The sequence below is a fragment of the Anopheles merus genome, chromosome 3L, assembly GCF_017562075.2.
Source record: "Anopheles merus strain MAF chromosome 3L, AmerM5.1, whole genome shotgun sequence".
NCBI lineage: Eukaryota > Metazoa > Arthropoda > Insecta > Diptera > Culicidae > Anopheles > Anopheles merus.
In genome coordinates, this window is record NC_054085.1 from 1,229,660 (window position 1) to 1,251,970 (window position 22,311).

Here is a 22,311-nt window from a genome sequence, read left to right on the forward strand (position 1 = left end):
CACGTCAGCGAATCGACTACCGCATGAGTGCCTCGTTCAGGACCGCGCCTAGCCGATTCTCTTCCGAAAGTCCCCATCCAACTACCGTGCCCGATTGGTCGTGGACACTCGGCAAGACGAACCCATCGTCCCGCTTCCAAAGACACACCGGTTGAATGTAATCATTGAAAATGATGGGAATTTCCACCCGCAGATGGCGATGTCATTCTCGAACGTGGTCGGCCGAAAGCCCACGTGCACTATCGTTTCGATCACGCTGAACTCTTCCGCATGTTCCTCCGCATCGTTCGACAGATTGAACCGGCCCATCTTTAGCTGCAAATTTTCAGTTGAAATTTTCCGTCGGCTTGCCGCAAACGTGACGCAGTGTGCCGCTGTTAGCACCAGATACCGATGCACAATACTGCCACCACACGCATACTCGAAACCATCGCTATTGATGCCCCGCTGATAGAGCGCTACATGCCACGGCCAGTCACCGGGCGCGTGGAATATCCACCCTTCACTAGCCCTTCGCGCTGGGCCAAACGTTTTCCACATTCGTTATCATTGAAGTCTTTGATTTGTAGCTCATCCTGTGCGAAACTGTAGCAAACATTGTGCAGTAACAGTATCGCAAATATACCAGCCAATTGCCACGGCACCGTTTCACGAATCATGCTACGATCTTCTCCGACGCACGACTGACTTCGTACTGCCCATACGTCAAGTAGTGAAGCTTGATTATCGGTTTGATCGTTGCAAAGGTTACGAACCTTGGGAAATACAAAATTTACTTGCTGTACAGGTTTTTATTATGGGGTCAAAAGAAAAGAAGCTTATGAAAAAGCAAATGTTTTAAATTTACATTTTAGAAAAAAAATTACATTCACTTTTTTAGCACATTGCATTTTGCAACTGACAAAGCATGTAAAGAATTCGGTAATGTTACAAGGAGTGTTGCTTGCAAAGAGAACAAGGGAAGGTACTTTGCGTGCAACCTATACACGTTCTGCTAATGCAGTTCCGTCGACAGGGCAGACATTGTTTTGTTTGAAAGTACTAAGAATGTTTCTTTTCTTCCTTCATAGAAATAATCAGGTTTTGGTGCATCGCTTGTCCAACGATGCGTTGGTTTGCTCCCGATGATGACTTTGAACGGCATTGAATAGGACTGCAAGCAGCTGAGCAACAAGTGCTTCCAACATTGCTTTAACAGTTCCCAACCATTTTAATTTAATAGTATAGACATTCACACACATCCTCATCTCTTTCTTCCAATGATGGGAGATCCCATCGTACTGGTGAGAAAACAGGGAACTTTGTTCTCACGGCGATGTAACTGCCGGCTCCTACGTCATCTGAAATTCATTCAAACGGTAGCGGTTTTATTTCAAGTAGCTTCACTGCTGAAGATTTATTTGAAAGTGCTTTACGTCTCTCTAAACCTATCTTCACTCTCATTACATTTCAAGAAAAGCTTTCATTTACTTCGGTGACGCTTATGCCTTTTATCGATCTGCACATCTCACTCGACATGTTTCATGTTTCGATAATGGTTTGGCATCGGTGAGATGCAACATTAGCTGGTTTTATTTCATGGTTTGCTTCAGCACAACTCTGGTACTGTTCACAGTGCACTAGCAGTTGGCGCATCGGTTCCTTTCATGTTTACTGTTCGCTCAATCAACACTCTGCATTCCTCGTTGGCGACAAGGAAGTTATGAGTGTAATTTTAGTTATTAACCATTTATCATTATTTTATTATTATTATTATTATTTCTATTTTTCCGTGTCTTTTTTGTCCTGCCAAACCAATATTTCCACAATTTCGACTTTAATCACAGTTTTCAAGTCAAATTTCTTTGTCAAATGTGTTTCTGTTTCCTTTGTCCAGATTTTGCATCCTACATGTGATAACTTCCGCAAAGATGAATTCCATCTGCATCAACCTTCGTGTTATGATTATGCGCATCCAATGCAATCACCGTATTGGTTTTGGGTTCTCTTTTTTAGCTCGCACTAAAATTCCATTGCACATCGTTTCATGCATTATTTTACCAGTATCATGGTTTGCAGTGTTTTTGACATCTGTATCAGATTGTTTTTCGTTTCCTGCCTTACACTTACACATCAGCTTACTTAACTTATTGTTTAATTCACTTGCCCGCTATAGCATGTTTGCGTTTTCGCTTGCTTGTTCTTTAAGGGTTTTGACTAGGTTTGTTTTAAATTCAATTTAAATCTAAAAGATTCCTCAGCAAAAACTTGCATACAGAGAAGACGCATCAGCTGCTTCACAAAAACAGCACCGTTTTCGTTTACTGTGAAGTGGTTTGGTTTCAACTTATTGTTATATTTTACTAACCTTTTTCCCCTCTTTTCTCTTTTTGCTGTCTAATTTGTGTGAGTGTATTTTAATGCTTATGTTAATGAGTTTTACTTTCGTGTTCACCATCCTTATCTGACCTGCATCACCAGTCTGCTTTTTCGATTTTTTTGTCATTACATTACAATCATTTTGTGTATAGTCTAGTTGCTTCAGATACCCCTTCTGTCTCACGAAACTATTGCACAAATGGTTTTACTTTAACCGAACTCTCTTACTTCTTCGCAATGCACTATATGCATGTTTTCCGCGCCCTAGGTTATGTTTTTAATTAACTACACTTGTTTTATTTTGCATGCTCAATTGCTGCGACTTTCCTAGACAACTGTTTCAGCTTACCAGGCGTCCTATACATGCACACAGGCAGCCACTTCCAATCATTATTTGCAAAGTGACGGTTTTAAGGGTGATATTAACACACGCGCAACACCATAGAGTAGGGGTTTTACCAAATGATGCTTCTGAAGGACAATTCAAAAGGATAATTTTCTCGCTGATGATCTAGGATCGTGATCGGTATGATCTTACTGCACACTGGACGTTTCCTCGTCGTAGTGGGCAAACTTTAAGAACACTTGCTCTAGTGTTGTTTGGCTGAATGAATATTCCTCTATGTCTAGCTCGGTCTTGGCTGCAAATAGAAACAATTATAATAGGAACGTTGTGTAGGTATAACAATTTTCGCTTACAAAACAACACTCCCTACCTTTTTCGAGCCTCGAAAAACATTCAGCTAAGGAACTGACGGCTTGTTGCGGTACCGAGTATACTAGCCGATCGGCGAAACTCTCTTCCAAGGTGGCACTCGGAAATAGATCTGTTACAAAGTTGCGCAACGCCATCGAACGATTGTCAATGCAGTTGCTGATAACCGGTGCAATGTGGTCCGTACTTTGGTCGAGTTGCAGCTGCTCCTGGCTGCTGCTCGGTTGGCTTTCGATTGGTGTCTCACTGTACACATTTTCTATGTGCTTCAACTTAATCTCAAGCGTGTAACCAGCTCCGTATAGATTTTTCAGGTGTTGCGTCGACCCGAGACATCTGGAAATATAAACAAAGCGTCATGCATACCTCGCCTCACAGTAGGTCGCATTTCAAACCTACCTTAGCTCTCCTTTGACCATGATTCCTACGCGCGAACATAGAGCGTCAGCTTCTTCCATCGAATGTGTTGTCAGCATCGCGCAACGTTTTCCGTGGAAACTTGCAAGGATAGTGTCCCACAGGAATCTTTTCGACTTCGGATCCATCCCAGTTGACGGTTCATCTAGTAGAACTACTTTTGGAGCACCGACCATTGCCATAGCATAGCTAAGTTTACGCCTAGTACCGCCGGAACAGTGTTGGGTTTGCTTATTAGCATGCTCGTTTATGTGCAATCCCGTGAGATACGTCGATATCAATCTATTCAAATCTTTGCCACGCACGCCTCGAATGCGGGCATACAATTCTAGATGTTCACGAACAGTAACGTTCTTCCACAGAGCGTCGTGCTGAGGACAATAGCCCAATGTCTTGAATGCGTCGTCTTGATTGATAGTGATACTGTGACCAGCAACACGCACCGTGCCACGCGTTGGAGCCGTTTCACCTGTCATGATCTTCATGGTGGTCGTTTTGCCGGCACCATTGTGTCCGAGCAAACCCAGTACCTCCCCTGCGTCCACTCCGATTGAAAGACTTCGCACGGAAACCTTTTTCTTTGGTAGCTCATCATCCGCACAGCAGCAACAGTTGCCACACAAAGATTCCTGTGAGAACTCTTTACGAAGGCTCTGCAGCGATTAATATAAAAAAATAAAAAAGTCAGAAAATTGTCGAAAATTTATTACACGTTCTCCTAAAATGGAAGAACCACCATTTGCTTACCTTTACCAACACTACAGGCTGAGCCAACGGACCTTCCTCCTGTTGCGATTGCTGTGGGTTCGATGTAAGCCGAAACACGCGACTTCGCTCATTGCGAACGTCTTCATCTTCATACTCCCCAGTGCATTGCTCTTCAGTCATAACGTCCTCTTCGCTCTGTGCAATCAAAACGAGGTTAGATTTTTTTGTTGGTTTAAGTATATATCACGTCTGTGCGAAAGCTTACCGCTGAACGATGAAATAGGTCCCGCATACGACCGCCACTTTTCATCACATCAGATACCCGCAAACAGAACGCCCAAATAGGAATGTGCAAAAGGCACCCGCATGCCATCACAATCACCTCCTCAGTCATGTAGTGGGCCATTGAAAGCTCTGCACATGCGGAACTTAGCCGACAAGCAATATATACCCGATCGACAAAGTATACCGTTGCGTACGGTATGTACATTGGGTTGATCAAGGAAAAAACATAATGTAGTGCAATCGCTGCCTTCACCTCTGAATAAGGAATAACATGTTCAAATATAAAAATCAGAAATGGTTACAGTTATACATTTGTTTCGGCATAACAAACTTACCAATACCCAACATATCCAGGAACACAACCAATATGAACGGAATCAATCCTACAAACGTTAGTATGTTGGTAGAATCGATTGGGCTGAATCAGTACGATCAAAAAAGTAGGAGAAACACGTTGAACACAAAATACCAGCCGGTGAGTAAAGAAACACCAACATTCCCAGAGTAATAAGGGCTGGTGGCTGGAAAAAAGGGTGAAGCAGATATAGTACACCATTTACCATCACAAGCGTATGCTATTACAAAGCCACCGTAGCTCACCTGTCGGAATGAAGGAATATCGAATATAACACTAGTCCAAGCAATGCGGCACAAATAACTAGCATCAGACCAGAAAGCACGATAAAGTACGCCGAAAGGTACAAGGACGAGGAAAGCCCATTCACGCGCAGTTGATTTTTGGCTTTCATCTCACGATCGTACACCATGTCAACGGCTAGTGAGACGGGAATCAGTACAAAGATCATGCCCACAAAAAGGGCGGACGAAAACGTGCCTATATTGAACTCCTGCGGTTGAGCTGTTTGCTGGAACGGATGGGACCACAACTCAATTCGCAATATGGAATCGGTAGAAGCACGATCTGGAGCCGCGGAACCAGATGTTGATGAGGTCGTGCTAAAACTTGTGCTCGAAGGTAAGGGTTGAAATGCAATATCATCCAGAGTTTCGCCATCCGCGGCGTCGTCTTGGTAGTCAAACGCTGACTGCGCATTAGACGTTGGTGCTGGGCCTTTCCGACCACCACCGGCACGCTGATACAGCAGATGCTGAGAGTTAATAGTTGCCGGCGAAAGTTCGGCATACACGCGCAAAAGCGTGTTGCTGATTAGATTCAGGATGATCGGTAAGCTATGCTGAGTGGTATCGTTGTATAGAGTGGTGATGGATACATTAGACCAGGATATAACATTCACATTGAATGCGGCCATATGAGGGGCAATGTCCAGTAGCGAGGAAAAGTTTCCACTGAAATCCTCCGTCACATTAGCCGATCGGTGCAATTCCGACAGGAAGCGACGATACAAATGAGCCGCTTCCTTCGACTGTTGTTGCTGCTGGTGGTGCTTCTGATGCAGAAACGGTGGTATCGGATCATAATGCTTCTGTGATTCACGCTTCTGCTGCTTGGGCTGATGGTGATGGTGATAAAGATAGGCTGCATGAGACCATACCGCAGGATTTGTATTATCGTGTACGGCGATCTTGGTGATGTTGCTCCCGTAGGTAGTATTATCTAGCAAAATGGAACGCATGATCGGAGACAACACTTGTATCGAGTTCAAGTACAGTCCCAAGGCAGTGAATGCCAACGGAAGTATTATCAGCAGATACAACCGCTGAATATCACGAAAAAGAATCGTCAGTCGTAACTTTAGTAAAGCCCCGATTGTACTCCATCTCGATGGGTAAAGTGGAATGTCGTCCAGATCCATCCAGTTAGTTCGATTTTGACTATTGAGCTTCACTGCCGAAGCTGAGCCATGCGTTTGCGTCTGGTCCTCATAGACGCTCTTGGTACTTTTGCTAACTCCATTTCGCGAGGAACGATGATGTTTCTTACGGTGAATTCGTTGAACTTGTGGAGAATTAACGGTGGAGTTTTGCCCACAGCCAACGCCACCCCCACCCATCGACACCGGGTGCGTTCCGGACCCAGCCGTTCCCTGACTAACCCCGTCCGATCCAAGCCCGTTGATGGGAATGATCGTGTCAAACTGCATACGATTATCTTGCAGGGACGCTTTATTATCGGTGTTTTGTTCGTCGAGTAGGGTTTTGGTGTCATTCTTTAACGACTGATAGCTGTTACTGCGTTCCTGCAGCGACAAACTTCTGGGGAGACCGCGAGTTTTCATCACTTTGCGGCTCAAATTTTCCGACACCGGGTATCCCGCCGCTTGTCCATCTTCTTCGTCCTCCTCACCTTCTCCTTCCTCGTCTTCGCCTTCTCCAGTGGTACCGGCCTTCTGTTCACCTTCTCGCTGCGTTTCTAGGTGTAGAAACACCTCTTCCAGCGTTGTCATTGACACCCCGTACGAGCAAATGCCAAGCATCATTCGTTTAGTTTTAATCTCCTTTTCGATATCATCGAACAGAGATACGAAAGAGTTCACCGCGTCGTGTGGCAGGATATAGCTCAGTTCTCGCCCGTGTCTACGGGCTTTCTCTGCTTGCGGAACGTGATCGTTAACCAGCTTCGTGATGGACGTTTCACAGGCATTGGTATCCAATACCAGCGTCAAATGATAACCGATGCCGAACTTGTTCTTCAGAAAGAGGGACGAACCGCAGCAACGCAGTCGCCCGCGGGAGACAACGGCCTTTCGCTCTGCCAGAATGTCTGCTTCATCCATAAAGTGCGTCGTCAGAAGGATCACCTTTCCGTGCTTGCGATTTTGCAGAATCGACCACATGTGCCGCCGCGAGTACGGATCGACACCGGCCGTAGGTTCGTCTAGAATGATAATTTTAGGATCACCAATGATGGCTATGCCGACGGAAAGCTTCCGTTTCTGACCACCGCTCAGATGCTTCACTCTCGTCTCTGCCGTATCGAACAAGTCGATATCACGCAGCGTTTTTTTCACTTCACTGTCAACCAGTGATGGCGGAATACCACGGACGGCCGCGAAGAAGTACAAGTGTTCTTTGGGCGTAAGCGTTTCGAACAGTATGTCGTGCTGCGGGCACACTCCCGTCATGCGCCGGATCATGGTCATATCATTGGGATCGCGCACATCATACCCGAAGATGTATATTGTACCGGAAGTGGGTGACGTCAGTCCAGTAAGAATATTAAACAGCGTACTCTTGCCTGCCCCGTTATGGCCGAGTATAGCCGTTATCTGTCCTTCGTAGATTGTAAGGTTAATACCGTTGACGGCATTCACTGCCGGTTTACGACATGAGTGAAACGTCTTGTACAGATCCACTATGCGGATTGCTTCCTTTCCGCGCATCTCCCGAGACACTGGTTCCACATCGCGTGCCTGATCCTCGAGCGCATTGTTGAACGAATTGGCCGACTCGCCATTTAACAGCGGTACTTTTGGCACTTTTTTCTTGCACCAGTAGTTCCGGTTAAAGCAGAAGCAAGGCCTCTGCTTCGTACCATGATCCGATGGAATCACACAGTCGAAATAGAACGCCAGTGCAGCGTACAACAAAATATCCACAACGAGCATCAGGATGGAACCACCGATTGGGATGCCGGGTCCAGTCCAGAGGTTGTGCAGCGTTACACCCTGTCCAGATATGTCGAGCACGAGTATTTTATCCATTGCTAGTGCAAATCCCGTTGGAGAAATAAGTGACACTGTCCATAATGCTGCCGAGGTATGCGTATCGTCGATGAAAACTTGCAAAAAATACAACAGCGACATAATATTCACCGCAAAATTGCCAAGTATGCCAGCGGTCTGGAAAAGAATAGATTCCACAGTTAGTATACAGCAGCATAGTACAGTTTAGCATCTTGCCCACTTACCCGCGAATTGTCAAAGAACGGTGTTATCATAAAGCCAATCAGAATAACCGAAAAGCTGTATAACAGAATAAGGATAAACACGGGCAGGTAGTTGGTATGCTGAAAAACTCCCAATGAAAACACGAGAATTACGGATACAAAGCTCAGAAATGTTACAAAGACCGCGTAAATGATGAACCAACCGCACCTGAAAGCAACGAAGCAACGATACAGTATTTAAAAAAACGGCGCAACTAAGCAAAGCATGAACTAACTTACCAAAAGACGGAATCTCGCAGCCCCATAATCTTTAATCCTTCCTTTATGTGGTTCTCCTTCTCGCCGACGATCAGGATCAGCAGATATGTAATGAATTGCGACAAAGCCATCACCATGTAGATCGGAATGACCAGCCTAAATGCGACCATCCAATTGCCAGTGTAGGCTTCCTTGGAAACATCTCTAGCGTAATATGAGGTATCTGCAGTTCTTCATTTTGCGTCACGATCCGGATCTTGGTGTAATCGAGCAGAGTTTGTAGCGCAATAAAGCCCGAATAGTAGTACTGGTTCACCGGGCAGGAATCACCGGTTTCGATCGGTATTACCGCCGACCAGTAGCTATCCGATTGTCTGCACGTTACCAGAGAGGAGTACAGCTCCGTCGTTGAGGGTGTCACAAAAAACGATGGATTCGTGCGTATTTCGTACCTCAGCGGACCGAACAACGGGTCATCCGTGTGGAATATCAGCGCCAAGGGCATCTTGCTCGGGTCGCGCCAGTAGGCTGCTAGCAATTCTTCCGGCGATTCATACACCATCCACTTGATAGGATGTATGCCTGGTTGGTGCCGTCGATTCGACATCCATAGTTCGTTCACCTCACTCAGAAAGGGAATCGTAGTAGACGAGTTTGGCTGCGGTAGCACGGCAATGGTATGGGCTTTATGGTGCTGAAAATGTTCGAACAGTGTTGCTGCACCGCGCGGCTCCGTGATAGCGGGAAAATTTGGATTCGGTATGAGAATTTTCAGTACAATCAGAGTACCCAGTGTGTAGAGGGGCAGGAATACTTCCGCTATCGTTTTTCGCGAGTCTCTGATTTTCAGCTTGAAATTACGAACCAAAGTTGCGCCAAGCTGCTGACAGAAGTTGCTACTGTTCATAAGTTCCTTTCCCATGGCTGAGTGGGTTGTATGCTCGGCACACAGTTACGAAGAGTGGTGTGAAAAAAGGGGTACGTTTGTCTACGACGATTGCTTCTCGTTCTCGTTGTAATACTGTTGAAGTAGCAGCTGGTCTTTTGGGAAATGTGGAGACACGGCGATGAGATTCGCTACGGATGACATATGATAATGGGTTGCCGTGGTTTGAAATTACTGTTTCTTACAATACTGCTGCTTCCATGTTCTTGCCTCGCTCGATTACAAAACTTCGAAGGAAAGAAAGTAAAAATATGAAAACATGAAGATTATGAAGATATGAAAATGCTAGATTCCTAGGTTGTACAAGCATCTATAAATATACGTAGAATGCCCCTGCGTTTATTTTAATGCACTGCTTTCGTATCATACACTAACGTCCCAAATCATACTAAACTAGAAAAAAATGCAAAGCATTCTTAGATAAATAACAAAAAATCCACGTGCCATTTGTTTACACTTTACCACGCGGTCGTCCGTTTCGCGTGGTTGCCATAAAATTTCCTATCCCATACACTTATTGCCCGCCAACGCAACCGGTACTGTACTATAATTTTTCGCACTTCACACAAACACAGACGCGACCAATGCAAGCCTCCCTTTCACCATTCACACCCGGTGAAGCTCCGTCGTGCCCTCCCCAACAACTATCTTGACATTGCTTGCCGATGATGGGATGATTGAAAAAATTATCGATTTTTCGCTAAGTGTCAAACACTTCCGGATGTCTCAAACGCGCCCACGGCAAATGAATTTTCAACCATGTCTATCTTATTGCACGGTGCGCCACCAAGAAAATGGAGCTTATTTAATGTCGTTTCTATTAATTGTACCACTAAAAACTCACCAATTTGTTGGGTCTGCTACGTGCTGCGTGCGCGCAGAATAGGAATGCAAGCTTAACGATTATTTCGTTAGCTGGTACAAAGAAACACAAAAAATGTTGATTTTCTTATCGGCCGAAGTGTACCTGTCTCACTATAGCTACTGCAGCTCCAATTTTAATGTGTGCATGTTCATTTACTATTCTGCACCCGTAATTGCCTGAGACTGACATTAGAATATAACTGATTCACTCTTTTCCACTGCTAGCAAGCGATGCTCTTTGGTGACCTGCAGTATTGCAAATTTTCCGTCGGAAGTTTTCTTCGCTTAAATGTCGGAAAACAGCGCGACCCCCGTTGGTATTCGTTGAACTGGAGATGATGATGATCGAATGAAACACGGCAGGAAACCTTCCCGACGCCAAACTAACTAGAAAACACATCCCACATCACGAATCACTCGCATACAGGACATTTTCACTGCCGATAGCTTTTCTTCTCAGGACACACAATGACAGAACACCATTACCCTCCCCTACCAGGTTTTCAATTTTCCGAGCCTCCCCTTTTGTATCATAGCGGTGTCAAACGGTGCCTGAGAATTCTCACAAGCGTTCTCTGGTGGGGAAATTTAAATAGAGTATTGCAATCGTTTGCAGTTTTCCACCGAAGAAATTGTAACCGATAATTCGTCGTAATATTCAATTTGCACTGAATCTACAAGCTCGGATGGTATAACAAATTGTACCAAACCATAAAACGACCATCCCATACATTCTTTGAAATGATTGTAAAATCTAAATTACAAGTTTTACAGATAATCGAAAACTATTACAAAACGTTTACAAAACCGTGCATAACACATTACTACATGAAAAATAGTATTATTAAAATTACATTCCAATGTATTATTGGAGAAACGTGCATTTCCATTCTTGCATCAGTAGGAAGGATGTTTATCCTCACTGGAACGATGGTGGTATGACGCATGCGTGCGCATTAAAGCTTTAGTATAATATTGAATACATTTTGGTGGTCGCGCCGTTATTGTCCATTATGCCGGTTGCCAAATGTATGAATATCCTGTTATGTTAAGAGCAAACTCGAAATACAACTTGATGCCAATAAGACAACGTACGGATAACGAACACGTTTAACTTGGTAACTGCACGACATATATTCGATTACACCAATTGAAATTATAGTTTCCATAACGTTAGATACTTTATTTATTTTTCATATATACAAATAAAATACAGTACGACCCATGAGTTATGTTTTTATCTTCTGAATGATATAAGATTTTATTTTTTCCTATCAACCAACCCTGCACATAAAAACTTTAAATCTAAGTTTTTTAATCTCCTACATTGCTAGTGTTTAATCCTTGACTAGCGAAACTATAGGCTATAAGATGTATCTACAATCTGCTACACGTACATAGTTCATCAATTAAAATAATACCTATGCCGTCAAAACTACCTATACTGTTTGGTATAAGGATTTATGGTTTTGAATTACCCGAATTTATAATATCGATTTAAATTGGAAAGTGAGCAACAAATATAAACAGTTGTAATGCTAAAACAAATATTAAGAGCTCGTATCGTAAATGCTTGAGCTTAGATGGTCGCTCTGCGATATCATGACTAGGAATCGATTCCGTATGACGTAGAATTAGTACTATGCCCATAAGCTCCTATTCATGCAGAAATTACTTTGGATGAACTTTAAAAAAATGACACATTTGGTTTGGTCTCACTTCGAATAATCGTTGTTTGGTTCACTTTCTGTTTCGTGTTTTATTTCATCGTAGAATAGTGTCATGGTGAAGGCGTCAGGTGCTGTTCCTTCATTCTGCCCCAGAAGGAATGTTTTCGTAGCTTTTCCCCTTTAGCTCCATCAGGGCCGTGTGTATCCGGAAGTGCAACCGTGACTCTAGTGAATATCCACTGTAATTTTTCCTGCAAACAAAAACAACATTAGTTTTGACCAAAGCGTGCACCATTGTGCTGACTTAGCTTACTTAGCATCCTCTAGAGCTAGTATGGCTTGATCTTTGTTTCCTTGATCGATGTAGATCAATGCCAGTTCTACAATTGCATAAGGTACCAGGTAATGGTCTTCTTTAATATCTTTGTACAGGGCAATCACCTCCTCAAGGCACCTAGAACGAAAGGAACCATATTATCACGTTTTTGGTATCTTTTTGCATATTTTACGGAGTTCTATCAAATGTAAACCGTACCGTGTGGCTTGCAGCGGACTGTTCATCTGCCGCAAACAGGCGCCTTTCAAAAGCAACAGCAACGCTTTATTATCCGCCGCATAAATGCCAAACGCCGGGTTTGACTTTGAGTTGACACGTTCGCCGTAATGATTGAGATTCTCCTCCACTATTCGATAGACGCCGTCCGCTAAATGGAAATGTTTGCCCAGTATCTTGAACAGATTCCACACAAACATCAACTCCAACGCGGGTACGTACAGGAACGACTGCTGAGCGAAGAACCGTTCAGTCTTTTTACAGGCAAACTTCTCCATCGGCAATGATTTGCCCGCTATCCGTTGCTTGTACTTTGGCACTTCTTTCATCAGTGTGGCGATTGTCCGAATCTCGCTCGAATGTAATTCCTCCGTCTTCAGCATACACATGATTGATGCCTTCTGATATGTGTAGATCGTGCGCGACCATTTGCTGTTCTCGACAAGGTACGTCGCGAACAGTAACGACTCACGCCAATTGAGCCTTAAACTGCAAATCCAAAATATGTGTTAGTAATATCGTTTTAAAACAACGTGGTACGTGCATTTCTTACCAATTAACCCAAAGCAGTTCCCAAAAGCACAGATGATGAAACTGTGGCCACACGTTTTGTGACTTCCAAGATTTCTTATACCATTTAAGCGCATCGTCGAGATTGCCCTTCATGAACTCCAGACGACCTTTGAAGAACAGGAACCAAACGCCGTCCGGATACTGATTCAGCTGTTTTACCAGCAGTTCGTCGCAAAAGCGTAAATCGCCTTCCTTATGGCTCAGCACATAACACACAATCAGATTGTACCCGAGTAATGTCATCACACACAACACCTGTCGAATGCCTTCGCTTTGTGAACCGGTAATTAGGTCTTGCATTCCCGATTGCTGCAACGAACATACTTATTATTAATATAAGATCACACGATTGCGCGAACAACTTCCATACATACCTTATTGCCGGAAAAGCCAATAAACTCCAACAGTTTTATAATCCGCGCCGGTAGCAAAGATATCATGAGATTAAACGTGCCCAAGCCCATTCGCACGCCGCTCTCGAAGTGTAGCTTCGAACTTTCCGATTCCCATTGGCGATGTGTAAGAATGTTATTGCATTCCCTAAAACAATGCAAACAGCAAACAGCAACAGTTACACGTTAATTTATTATCCAGACTATCCCAGTACTCACTGGTTGTTGCGAACTTACTTGTACATCGCAAAGCAATTGCGAATCTTCATTCCGCCCTTAATCAAGCTGGTTAGAGTCTCATCCTCTATAAACGTCAGCATCGCTTTCAGCAGTAAAGCCTCGGCGGAGCAAAGCTCTGCGTGTGCTTCCAAATCAGTATACTGATCATAATTCACTTTCTTAAAGGTTTTGCCTATCGTCTCCGTAAGTGTGCTCTTTTTTCGATAACGATTGCAAACGTTTAGACACTGTTTAAGCGCCTCCGACGCGGCTGCTATGTGTTGCTGCTCGAACGTAAGCATAGCTTCCAGATAGGTGAACACACTGTGTCCAACGGAATGGTACATGCTTGATGTCGCCCTATAAAATGTAATTTAATATTATCACTCTTTCTGTAATAAATAGAATCATCAACTCCATAGAATGGTGCTTCACTTACAGTGGTTTCATAAGGGCTTCTGCTTCGTTGAACTTATTGTTAAAAAATAGATCGACTGCTATCTTTGCCTCTGCTAGCGCTGTATCTAAATCTAGAGCGCAAGATCCACTGCAAAAAAGAAAAGAAAATACATTACACGTATTACGCTTTGTTTACAAAAATGTAACATTAAAAGAGACATTTGTTTTCCGTACACAGCTATCGATCTTCCCAATAAACTCACTGATATGATAATTACAACTTAGTTATTTTCAATACGAGCCTATCCGCTTAAGCAAAGAGGATTTTTTTCAATTTATGTACAAAACAAAGAACATCAATCCTATCATTGGTGCACGATTAGCTGATAAGCGATTGATAGAAAACAAATTGAGAAGAGACACATTTCGCTCTGATTCCAAGGAAACCATTAAATTTAGTTTACGATTTGCTTGGTAAATGAAGCACAGCTAACAAATAAATAACTGATTTCCCTGACGACAAACGACCAACAACCAAGCTGTTGCTGGCCTTTAATCGCAGCTTCGCCGATTGTGGTTATCTATCGCAAAAAGGTCGATTGTGTCGCTTCTCAACTGGTTGAAGTGCAAACAAGCAATTAGTATACTCATGAGCATAACGAACGGCGAGATGGTCTAATAGATTTTACAAACAGATCGTACGCCCGTAGCGTGTGTGCGTTGAGCAGCACTTGATTTTACTTACGAGGCAGTTTCAGCATCACATGCATCCTGGAACTGTAACGAGGCAGAGGAAAAAGTAGAAATGATTATAAACATTTTATTTAAATAAATAAATATATAGTTAACGTATCTATCATTCAAATATTTGGAATTAGGTCAAATGAAAGATTGATTATCAAAGACAGTCAAATAACGTATTGATCGAGCTGCACAGCGCTGACTTTACTGTCATTGGTAAATCAATCCAATTATTGATACCCAAACCCCATTAGTGGCCAGGACATCAAAACCGTCTACGGTTGTCGCACCCAATACGACGCGCCTTTGGTAGATTTATTTTGTCTTATTTATTCATAAACTAAACTAATGTTTAGCTTTGATAGAATAATCAGATCAACGTACAATCAGCTAAAGGTTGCGCAAATGATAAAAGGTGTATGTAAAAAGCAAAAAAATCAATCCTCTTCCGGATACTGGTATCATTTTCTATGGTGGCTTTAACAGGTTTAATGTCGAGGGTATGATGAGGCAGCTAAATGACCGGTAAGACAAACCTGTCAACAGTTTCGCCTATAGCTAAGCTAAACTTCTCATCTAACTACACCGTTCCCGGCTACACCAGCCAATAATCACACCGGCTTAATTGTGGCTCCAATCGTGGGCTAGGTGCTAGGCAAGTTCAAGTGCAGCCGCTTCCCCACGCTGGGTAGGGGAGGTTAAATTACCTGGACCGGTCGAAGGTTACCGATTTGCAAGCTGCATCGTGTTGCACTTTCGCGCCCCACGCATAACGAAACAATACACCCGTTGTCCCGATCACTGATATAATGTAAAAATTTCATGAAAGCTTACAACTACTGCCACGATAATTGCTGTTATCATTTGCAATAGCTCATGCAACGCTGCAAACAATCAAAAATACAGGGTTTCGAATCATATAAGGGAATAGTTCAATCACTTAGGGGAATGTTGCAAATCGGTAGGGGAATATTGCATGCAAGCTGTGGATGTTTGCAATCACTTAGGGGAGTTTTGCAATCGATTAGGGGAATGTTGCAAGCGTACTGTGGAGCTGTCATCAGACTGTGGGTACCGCTGTAAATACCTTAAAATATTTTCGTCAATCTTACTAACTTATCATGTTTAATTATGGCTCTGCAGCAGGATTTATTTAGTTTATCATATGTACAGCAGAATCCCACACGAAAACAACTCCAAACGATGTTTTATAAAAAAACATCATCGGTACCAATTCGTTGCTTTTTACATCGGCACCCACAGTCTGATGACAGCTCCACAGTACGATTGCAACATTCCCCTAATCGATTGCAAAACTCCCCTAAGTGATTGCAAACATCCACAGCTTGCTTGCAACATTCCCCTACCGATTTGCAACATTCCCGTAAGTGATTGAACTATTCCCTTATATGATTCGAAACCCTGTAAGAAAAAAAAATCTCACTATGAGCCTCTATGATGTAAACTGTAAACTGAAAATGATGTTAATATTTATCGAAGGGCACGTATTACAATACAAATAGTTTGAATACTATTTTTATGTAGTACTAGCACTACATCGATACTACTACAACATGTTAGGTACATCGAAGGATATGCCTTAAAAGGATGTGGAAATCTATTGAGTCGAAATAATTTAGCGAAGAAGGGATAATATTTTAAGAAAATGCTTTATTAGCTACATGAATCGGTAAACTTTGGAATAAACAGGGAAAGATTAAAAAAACATGATTAAATTTTTTTGACTTATCCTCTAATCACTACTTCATGCTGTATTCTTAGCAGTGCTGCAAAATATCATGAGTGACACGAGATTTTCACCAACGAAAACAATGAACATACCCGAGGTAGCTTGAAGCTCATTGCTGATAGTCAATAAAAGTGCGCCATGACATGCTGAACACGACATGTGAATACTTGAGTCCAACGCGATACTCCGACTGAAAAGCTTAGCTTAATGCCGACGCAAGCATAATCATGTTTTTTTTCTGGCTGTGAACAGTTCTGCCAAATGCCACTATTTCAGTCATCAACACTCATCACTGAAACGAAGCTCAAATCAGATCACGTACACAACTGAGATGATCAGTGACCATACTCAAACAGTTGGAGAATCAATCACGTGCTTGGTGACATTTTGTTTAGCACTCAACTTTTGGTCACTCACTTGGTCACGACATTATTGTCGGCGATAATCGCGACATTCTTGGAATATACTTTGCGCGTGGGCTCTAGCAACAAAATGAGCATGCTTTCTTTCTCTATCTGTTTTGATAATCGGTCGGGTCAAACAGAGCGAGAAAACATGCTCATTTTGTTTCTTGGAACCACTCGCACGCACCGCATATCTCCCATAACCATCGCGATGATCACCGACTGAAAATGTCGCGACCAAGTGATTGAACACGAGTTGGTTGCACACAATGTCACCAAGCATGCGATGGTCGCACCAACTGTTTGAGGCTCGCCTCTGATCATTACAGTAGAGCTCGTGACACTGAGATGATTTTGTTTCAGCCGGAATTTGTCATGACTATGTCAGTGACATTTTGCAAAACTGATCACAGCAAAAAAAAGTCGTGACATAGTGAATGACCAAGCGTTGGTCGCAAACATGGGATGAGCATATATTAGTCACACCAACCGTTCTGAGTATCACCTCTGATTATCACAATTGAGTACGTGACGCTGATATGGATTTTGTTTCAGTCAGATTTTTGAATGTAATTGACAGAGACATTTTGTTGCACTGACTCTAGCAAAGTAATTTCGTAGAGAATATACCACATGCTATCGTATGCAAACTTTTGTTAAGAAAAAAATCAGCATTCTCCATGTCACAAAAAAATGCTGATTTTGAAAAAAACCATGTCGCAAAGTTAACACTAAGTCAATTACAACTCAGTAACATGCACCAAATAAGAAGAAAAGGATGATACTGCATCTGCTCTAATCGATCTCAAAAGTCACGATTTGCTATCGATTTGTACAGGGCGGTCTGGTGGTACTGTCGTCAACTCGCATGACTTAACAACATGCCTGTCATGGGTTCAAATCACGAATGGACCGTACCCATACGTAGGTAGGACTGACTGTGATGTTATCGATAAACCAAAAGAGGCACTGAAAACTAATCCCCACTAGTGGTTCAGGCAGGCCTTGGATCGGCAAGGGTTATTGTGTCAAAGCAAAAAAAGAAGATTGATTTGTACAACTCAATTTGGAGGTTGAAAAAAGGAAATGCACAAAAAAACTGTGCTCTTCATAATCGACTAATTATTTAATTGTATGGATAAAATAATCTCGTATGCTGTATGTGCCTGTGGGCCTTGGACTTGCCAATTTTCCCGACTCCTGGCTTAAATGATTACTGCGATATTATAAATGTAATATAAGAAACAAATAACTCCAAATAATATCTAAGAATTTGCCTCATAACAAAAAACAACATTGTCGTACGCAAAAACCTTTTTGCTTATACATCAATCATAAAACAATCTGAACGACTAACCACATAGTTTTGATCTTTTTTTTTTTTTTTTGCTTTTCAATAAAACAAACGAGCTTCCCTTCCCTCGGAGGTAAGCTGTAATCAAAATAGCACATACCGATTCGCGAAGTACGTACATTGTACACCACCCGTGCAAAGCTAACCATTTCACCTGTCACTCGCGTTCGCCTGGTCATTTTAGCCATAAAGGTAAGCAAACAAAAGAGCTATCTCAGATGAAAAAAAGAGGCAGTTCCGGGTGGGATAGAAAGTTTCCATGCAATGAGACACTCCGAGTAATGTTGCCTTTCAAACCTCATATGCTATGGATAGATACACCTTAAAATGAATGACGTATTTAATGGCAGCCCCAACAACACATACTACTGCTATGATTTTAGAACAAGGTATATGTTGGGGATCTGTTTATTACTTTGCGTCCTGTTTTGAAACAAGATTCTTTGTATGCGTTTGTTTTGCAATGCCGTAAATCCAATTTACACGTCTTACCTCAAACACGAGTAAAATTTCGTATAGAGCAATCCTTCTCTGCACATTATTATTCGAATATGAGATAATTATTGTATCCAATATATGTATGGGAGCGGTCCGGTTTTCTTTTTTTATCTAGATTCTAGCATAAGGCAACGCCTGCACAAAGCCATAGCTTCATAGTATTACAACGGACTTTAGATTTAATCATACGAATTTCTAAATTAAAGAATTTCTAATTTTAATTCTAAAATCAATTAAAGATCATGTTATACTGCTACTATACTGAACAATATAGTTTTTTTTTAAATTTTTTTGTGGTAATTTTATTAGTTGCTAGAAATTTAAATTGTATACTTCAATACACTATGAAATGTAAGATTATTGCTGGCGATTGCCTAACAGCGAACAAAGCAATGACCAGTACAAGAGAATTCGTAAGGTTTCGGATACTCGTGACTGGTCGCGTCCCCCAAATGTCTCACGTGAGCTGGATAACAAAGGGAAGAAGAACCAGCCGTACGTACAGGCAGAAAATCAATCGTCCAAAAATGTGGCCAAGTGGCTCGTTCTGAATTCATTTGCTGCGACCTGCTGTTCCAGAGAACGGTAAAGGGGGATACAAACGGAACGGAAACATAGGTTTACGAGGCTAGGCAGACTGTGTCATCGGAATATAGTATGTAGGTAGCTATAAGCGGGTAGGTAGCTATATAGTATGTATGTAGCTACTACAATCCATATTGCCTTGTTACTACGTGCCCGAAGGTACCTCGAACGTGACCGGACACTTTTAACATACCATAGTTATGAATTAGAACATAACGAACGCACTTTTATGCATTTTCCACCTAAACGAAACGAACGTAGAATGTTCAATGGAACATTTGATTTCATAAGATGAGAACAGTGGCAGGAAAGACATACGATCACTCATAATGATCGATATAATACGTTTAATGCAACAACTGGGTCGCATTTCCGTATAGAAAACTGTATACCCTTATATAAAATGTATTTCCTACCTCAATGCAATGAAATCATAAGCTACGACATTTAGTTGAATTCTAAAAGAAGAAGCGTGAAACAAAGTACTGATTCTTAAGCAGTGTTAAAAATGCTTACCTCGTCATCATCATCGTAAGTTTGCAGATGCTGTTGCTGATTGCTAGACGAAGCGGACGTGGCTGCCGTTGCAGTAGCCATAGCAGCAGAAGAACGCGTTGGTTTTGACACTAGTAAACAATCACACTGCTCGCACTTTTTATTACACCTCTAGAACAGGCTTTAGTGAAACGCTTTATTTCCACGATCGTGCTGTGCTACACGTTTCCACTCACAAACTTTAAAATGTTATCCACGGTGTAATTCATTTACCGCCTGCACAGGCTGTTGCTGCTTCCTGCACTGAAACTAGGACAGAGAGGTTTGTTTTAATAACGCACTGATCCGCCATTGCGGAGTTATATGCAGTGTTTGCACAATTTTTGAGTTTGCTATTTTCATTTCATTGTGGGTATTTTATGGCCAGGTAATGTTTTTTGCTGACCAGCAAAAAGTTCGATACCTTCGAGCCACGCACTTGATTTCATTATGATCATAAAGTTGCGAGAGTAAGTAAGGAAAGATAGCCCCGCCAGCAAGTTTTTTAAGCACAACTCCGTTATTTGATCATATTTGACACGAAACACGAAGATTATTTGTTAATATTTGCGTCTGATTTTATTTGAATATTTAGAGTAATGTAAAATATTAGAATCATTCCCATTAAAAAGTGCGTGTATTCAAGAGTAAGTAAACAAAACATTTCCAAAAATTAAAACCATGTAACCATTTTTTCCACCTAAAAGTGTCTATTTTAAATTTAGCTTTTCAGGTAACTTTAAGGCAGATGATATTGCTTTTCATACCAGCAAACCTTTGCCGCTTTTGCCGTATCGTGTTATGTTTCATATTTTGGAACGATAACAACTGTTCACACCCTGTTAAGCGCGGCCTATTTGGAGTTCAAGATAAGAAATCATATAAAAGCAAAATAATAATAAAAAAGCTTGATTGTCGGAAAGCAAAAACAAATAAATGAAAAAATCGGGTATCTGACTCAACCGGACATTTGTTATAGTTTTTCTTTATCTCTGCACAGTACTTTCGGGGTTTTTACCTTCGATTGCATATTGCACAATTGGTCATTCTTCTGTAAAATGTCATTTGATTGTGAATGCTTCCAAAATTCTTATCAATTGCAGTCAAGCACGATAGCAAACCCAGTTACGGCTACAGCCGGCTAACGCTTTTAATTAGACATTTGTTTTTGATCTTCCGATTTTAGTGACCAAACCAAATAGGATGCACGTGTCGTTAAAGATAGTAAAGTTATCAAATAGGCAGGAAATTGTCCACCAGCATAACGTTTTGCCATGCAAAGCTGATAAGAATCCAAAGCGGAAAACCCCCGTTTCGTCACCCTGCGGAGCACACGCAATGGTTTATACAAAGTTTTTTTTCTTTATTGCAACAACTAGTGCAGTGACATTTATTTTTGCGAATATGTATTTAAAAACATGATCCTGTTTAACATTAGTTTGAAAAACATTGCGCATACAAATTGGTTCTAGTAGCATTAAACAAATACTTCCATCGGGTTCAAAATCGATAATGCCTGATGCTTCCTGAACGAAACGTATAGAGGCCCAATGAAAGGCTAATGACATTTTGATATGTTAGGCGGCACAATATACTCCTTAAGTCTCTTTACCGTAATGTAACTGAATAGAGATTCACCGCAAGAAACCAACATAACAATAAGCAGAAGAAAAACGAAAAATTGGTCACTAGCATAAAGCGCGATGTAAATATCATCTATTTTCCTCGCATTTTTCCATCCTGACCTTGCACTACAACGCATGCTTTGGGTATCGAATTTTCCTGACGTATTTGTTCGGGATTTCCACAACAGAAGCAAAAAAAACAAAAACACTTTTCACCTTCCTACCCACTGTCCCATTACACTCTTGCCACAATTTGCCGCAATATGAGTTGAAAATAATCCCAGCAACCTTGGCTGGTCATGCATTCACAGTGAAGTAAATATTTAAATAACACGCACGTACAGAGCACACCCAGCGAAAATAGTATCCCTGCCGATATCCTGCATTCACATCTTTTGCACACCTTTGTTTTTGTGTTGCTCTCTAAGTAGAAAATGTTCCTACATCAAGCTCTCTTTTTACGCAACTTTCATTACATTTCACGGTGGACACTTTTGTTGGAGTATCGTTTTAAATGCCGCTTCACGGTATAGAACAAACACGACGAACGTACGAACACATCCGTCCGGTTGCACTTGCTATATTTTTCTGTTTTCATCTCCTTTTGCGTTTGTGGAAGAAAAGTATTATAGGGGTTTTCAGCGGTTCTCATAAT

General features: G+C 41.9%; 2 protein-coding genes across 6 annotated transcripts in view; both read right to left on the minus strand.

Moving 5' to 3' along the window:
- Positions 1-10,599, minus strand: part of LOC121598692 — a 22,476-nt gene extending 11,877 nt beyond the window's left edge. Inside the window, 15 exon segments of the mRNA XM_041925905.1 lie at positions 123-458; positions 500-585; positions 2,897-2,999; positions 3,075-3,409; positions 3,473-4,143; positions 4,238-4,393; positions 4,464-4,738; positions 4,819-4,884; positions 4,887-5,004; positions 5,084-5,112; positions 5,115-8,244; positions 8,313-8,499; positions 8,571-8,739; positions 8,742-9,722; positions 10,340-10,599. Coding sequence (XP_041781839.1) covers positions 123-458; positions 500-585; positions 2,897-2,999; positions 3,075-3,409; positions 3,473-4,143; positions 4,238-4,393; positions 4,464-4,738; positions 4,819-4,884; positions 4,887-5,004; positions 5,084-5,112; positions 5,115-8,244; positions 8,313-8,499; positions 8,571-8,739; positions 8,742-9,471 — 6,391 coding nt within the window. The 5' untranslated portion in view covers positions 9,472-9,722; positions 10,340-10,599.
- A 993-nt stretch (positions 10,600-11,592) lies between these two features.
- Positions 11,593-22,311, minus strand: LOC121599998 (tetratricopeptide repeat protein 39B-like). Of its 5 annotated transcripts, none has more exons than XM_041928183.1 (10): positions 22,133-22,311; positions 20,014-20,301; positions 14,911-14,942; positions 14,206-14,313; positions 13,785-14,126; positions 13,530-13,695; positions 13,136-13,464; positions 12,565-13,071; positions 12,343-12,483; positions 11,593-12,280 (listed from the first exon to the last, which is right to left on the minus strand). In XM_041928183.1, exons 2-10 carry the CDS (start codon positions 20,092-20,094, stop codon positions 12,169-12,171), a joined length of 1,818 nt encoding a protein of 605 aa, XP_041784117.1. In that variant the 5' UTR covers positions 20,095-20,301; positions 22,133-22,311; the 3' UTR covers positions 11,593-12,168. The 5 variants fall into 5 exon arrangements, with proteins under 5 accessions (XP_041784117.1, XP_041784118.1, XP_041784119.1 ...); XM_041928184.1 differs by lacking the exon at positions 22,133-22,311 and adding an exon at positions 22,060-22,126; XM_041928185.1 differs by lacking the exon at positions 22,133-22,311 and adding an exon at positions 21,999-22,087.

Excerpts from the sequence above, each read along its gene's own strand:
- LOC121599998 (XM_041928183.1), bottom strand. The coding sequence starts at position 20,094 with ATGGCTACTGCAACGGCAGCCACGTCCGCTTCGTCTAGCAATCAGCAA. Across the intron at positions 13,696-13,784 it reads AATTGCTTTGCGATGTACAA|GGAATGCAATAACATTCTTA; the intron begins GTAAGTTCGCAA and ends GCATTGTTTTAG. Across the intron at positions 12,281-12,342 it reads CTAGCTCTAGAGGATGCTAA|GAAAAATTACAGTGGATATT; the intron begins GTAAGCTAAGTC and ends TTTTGTTTGCAG.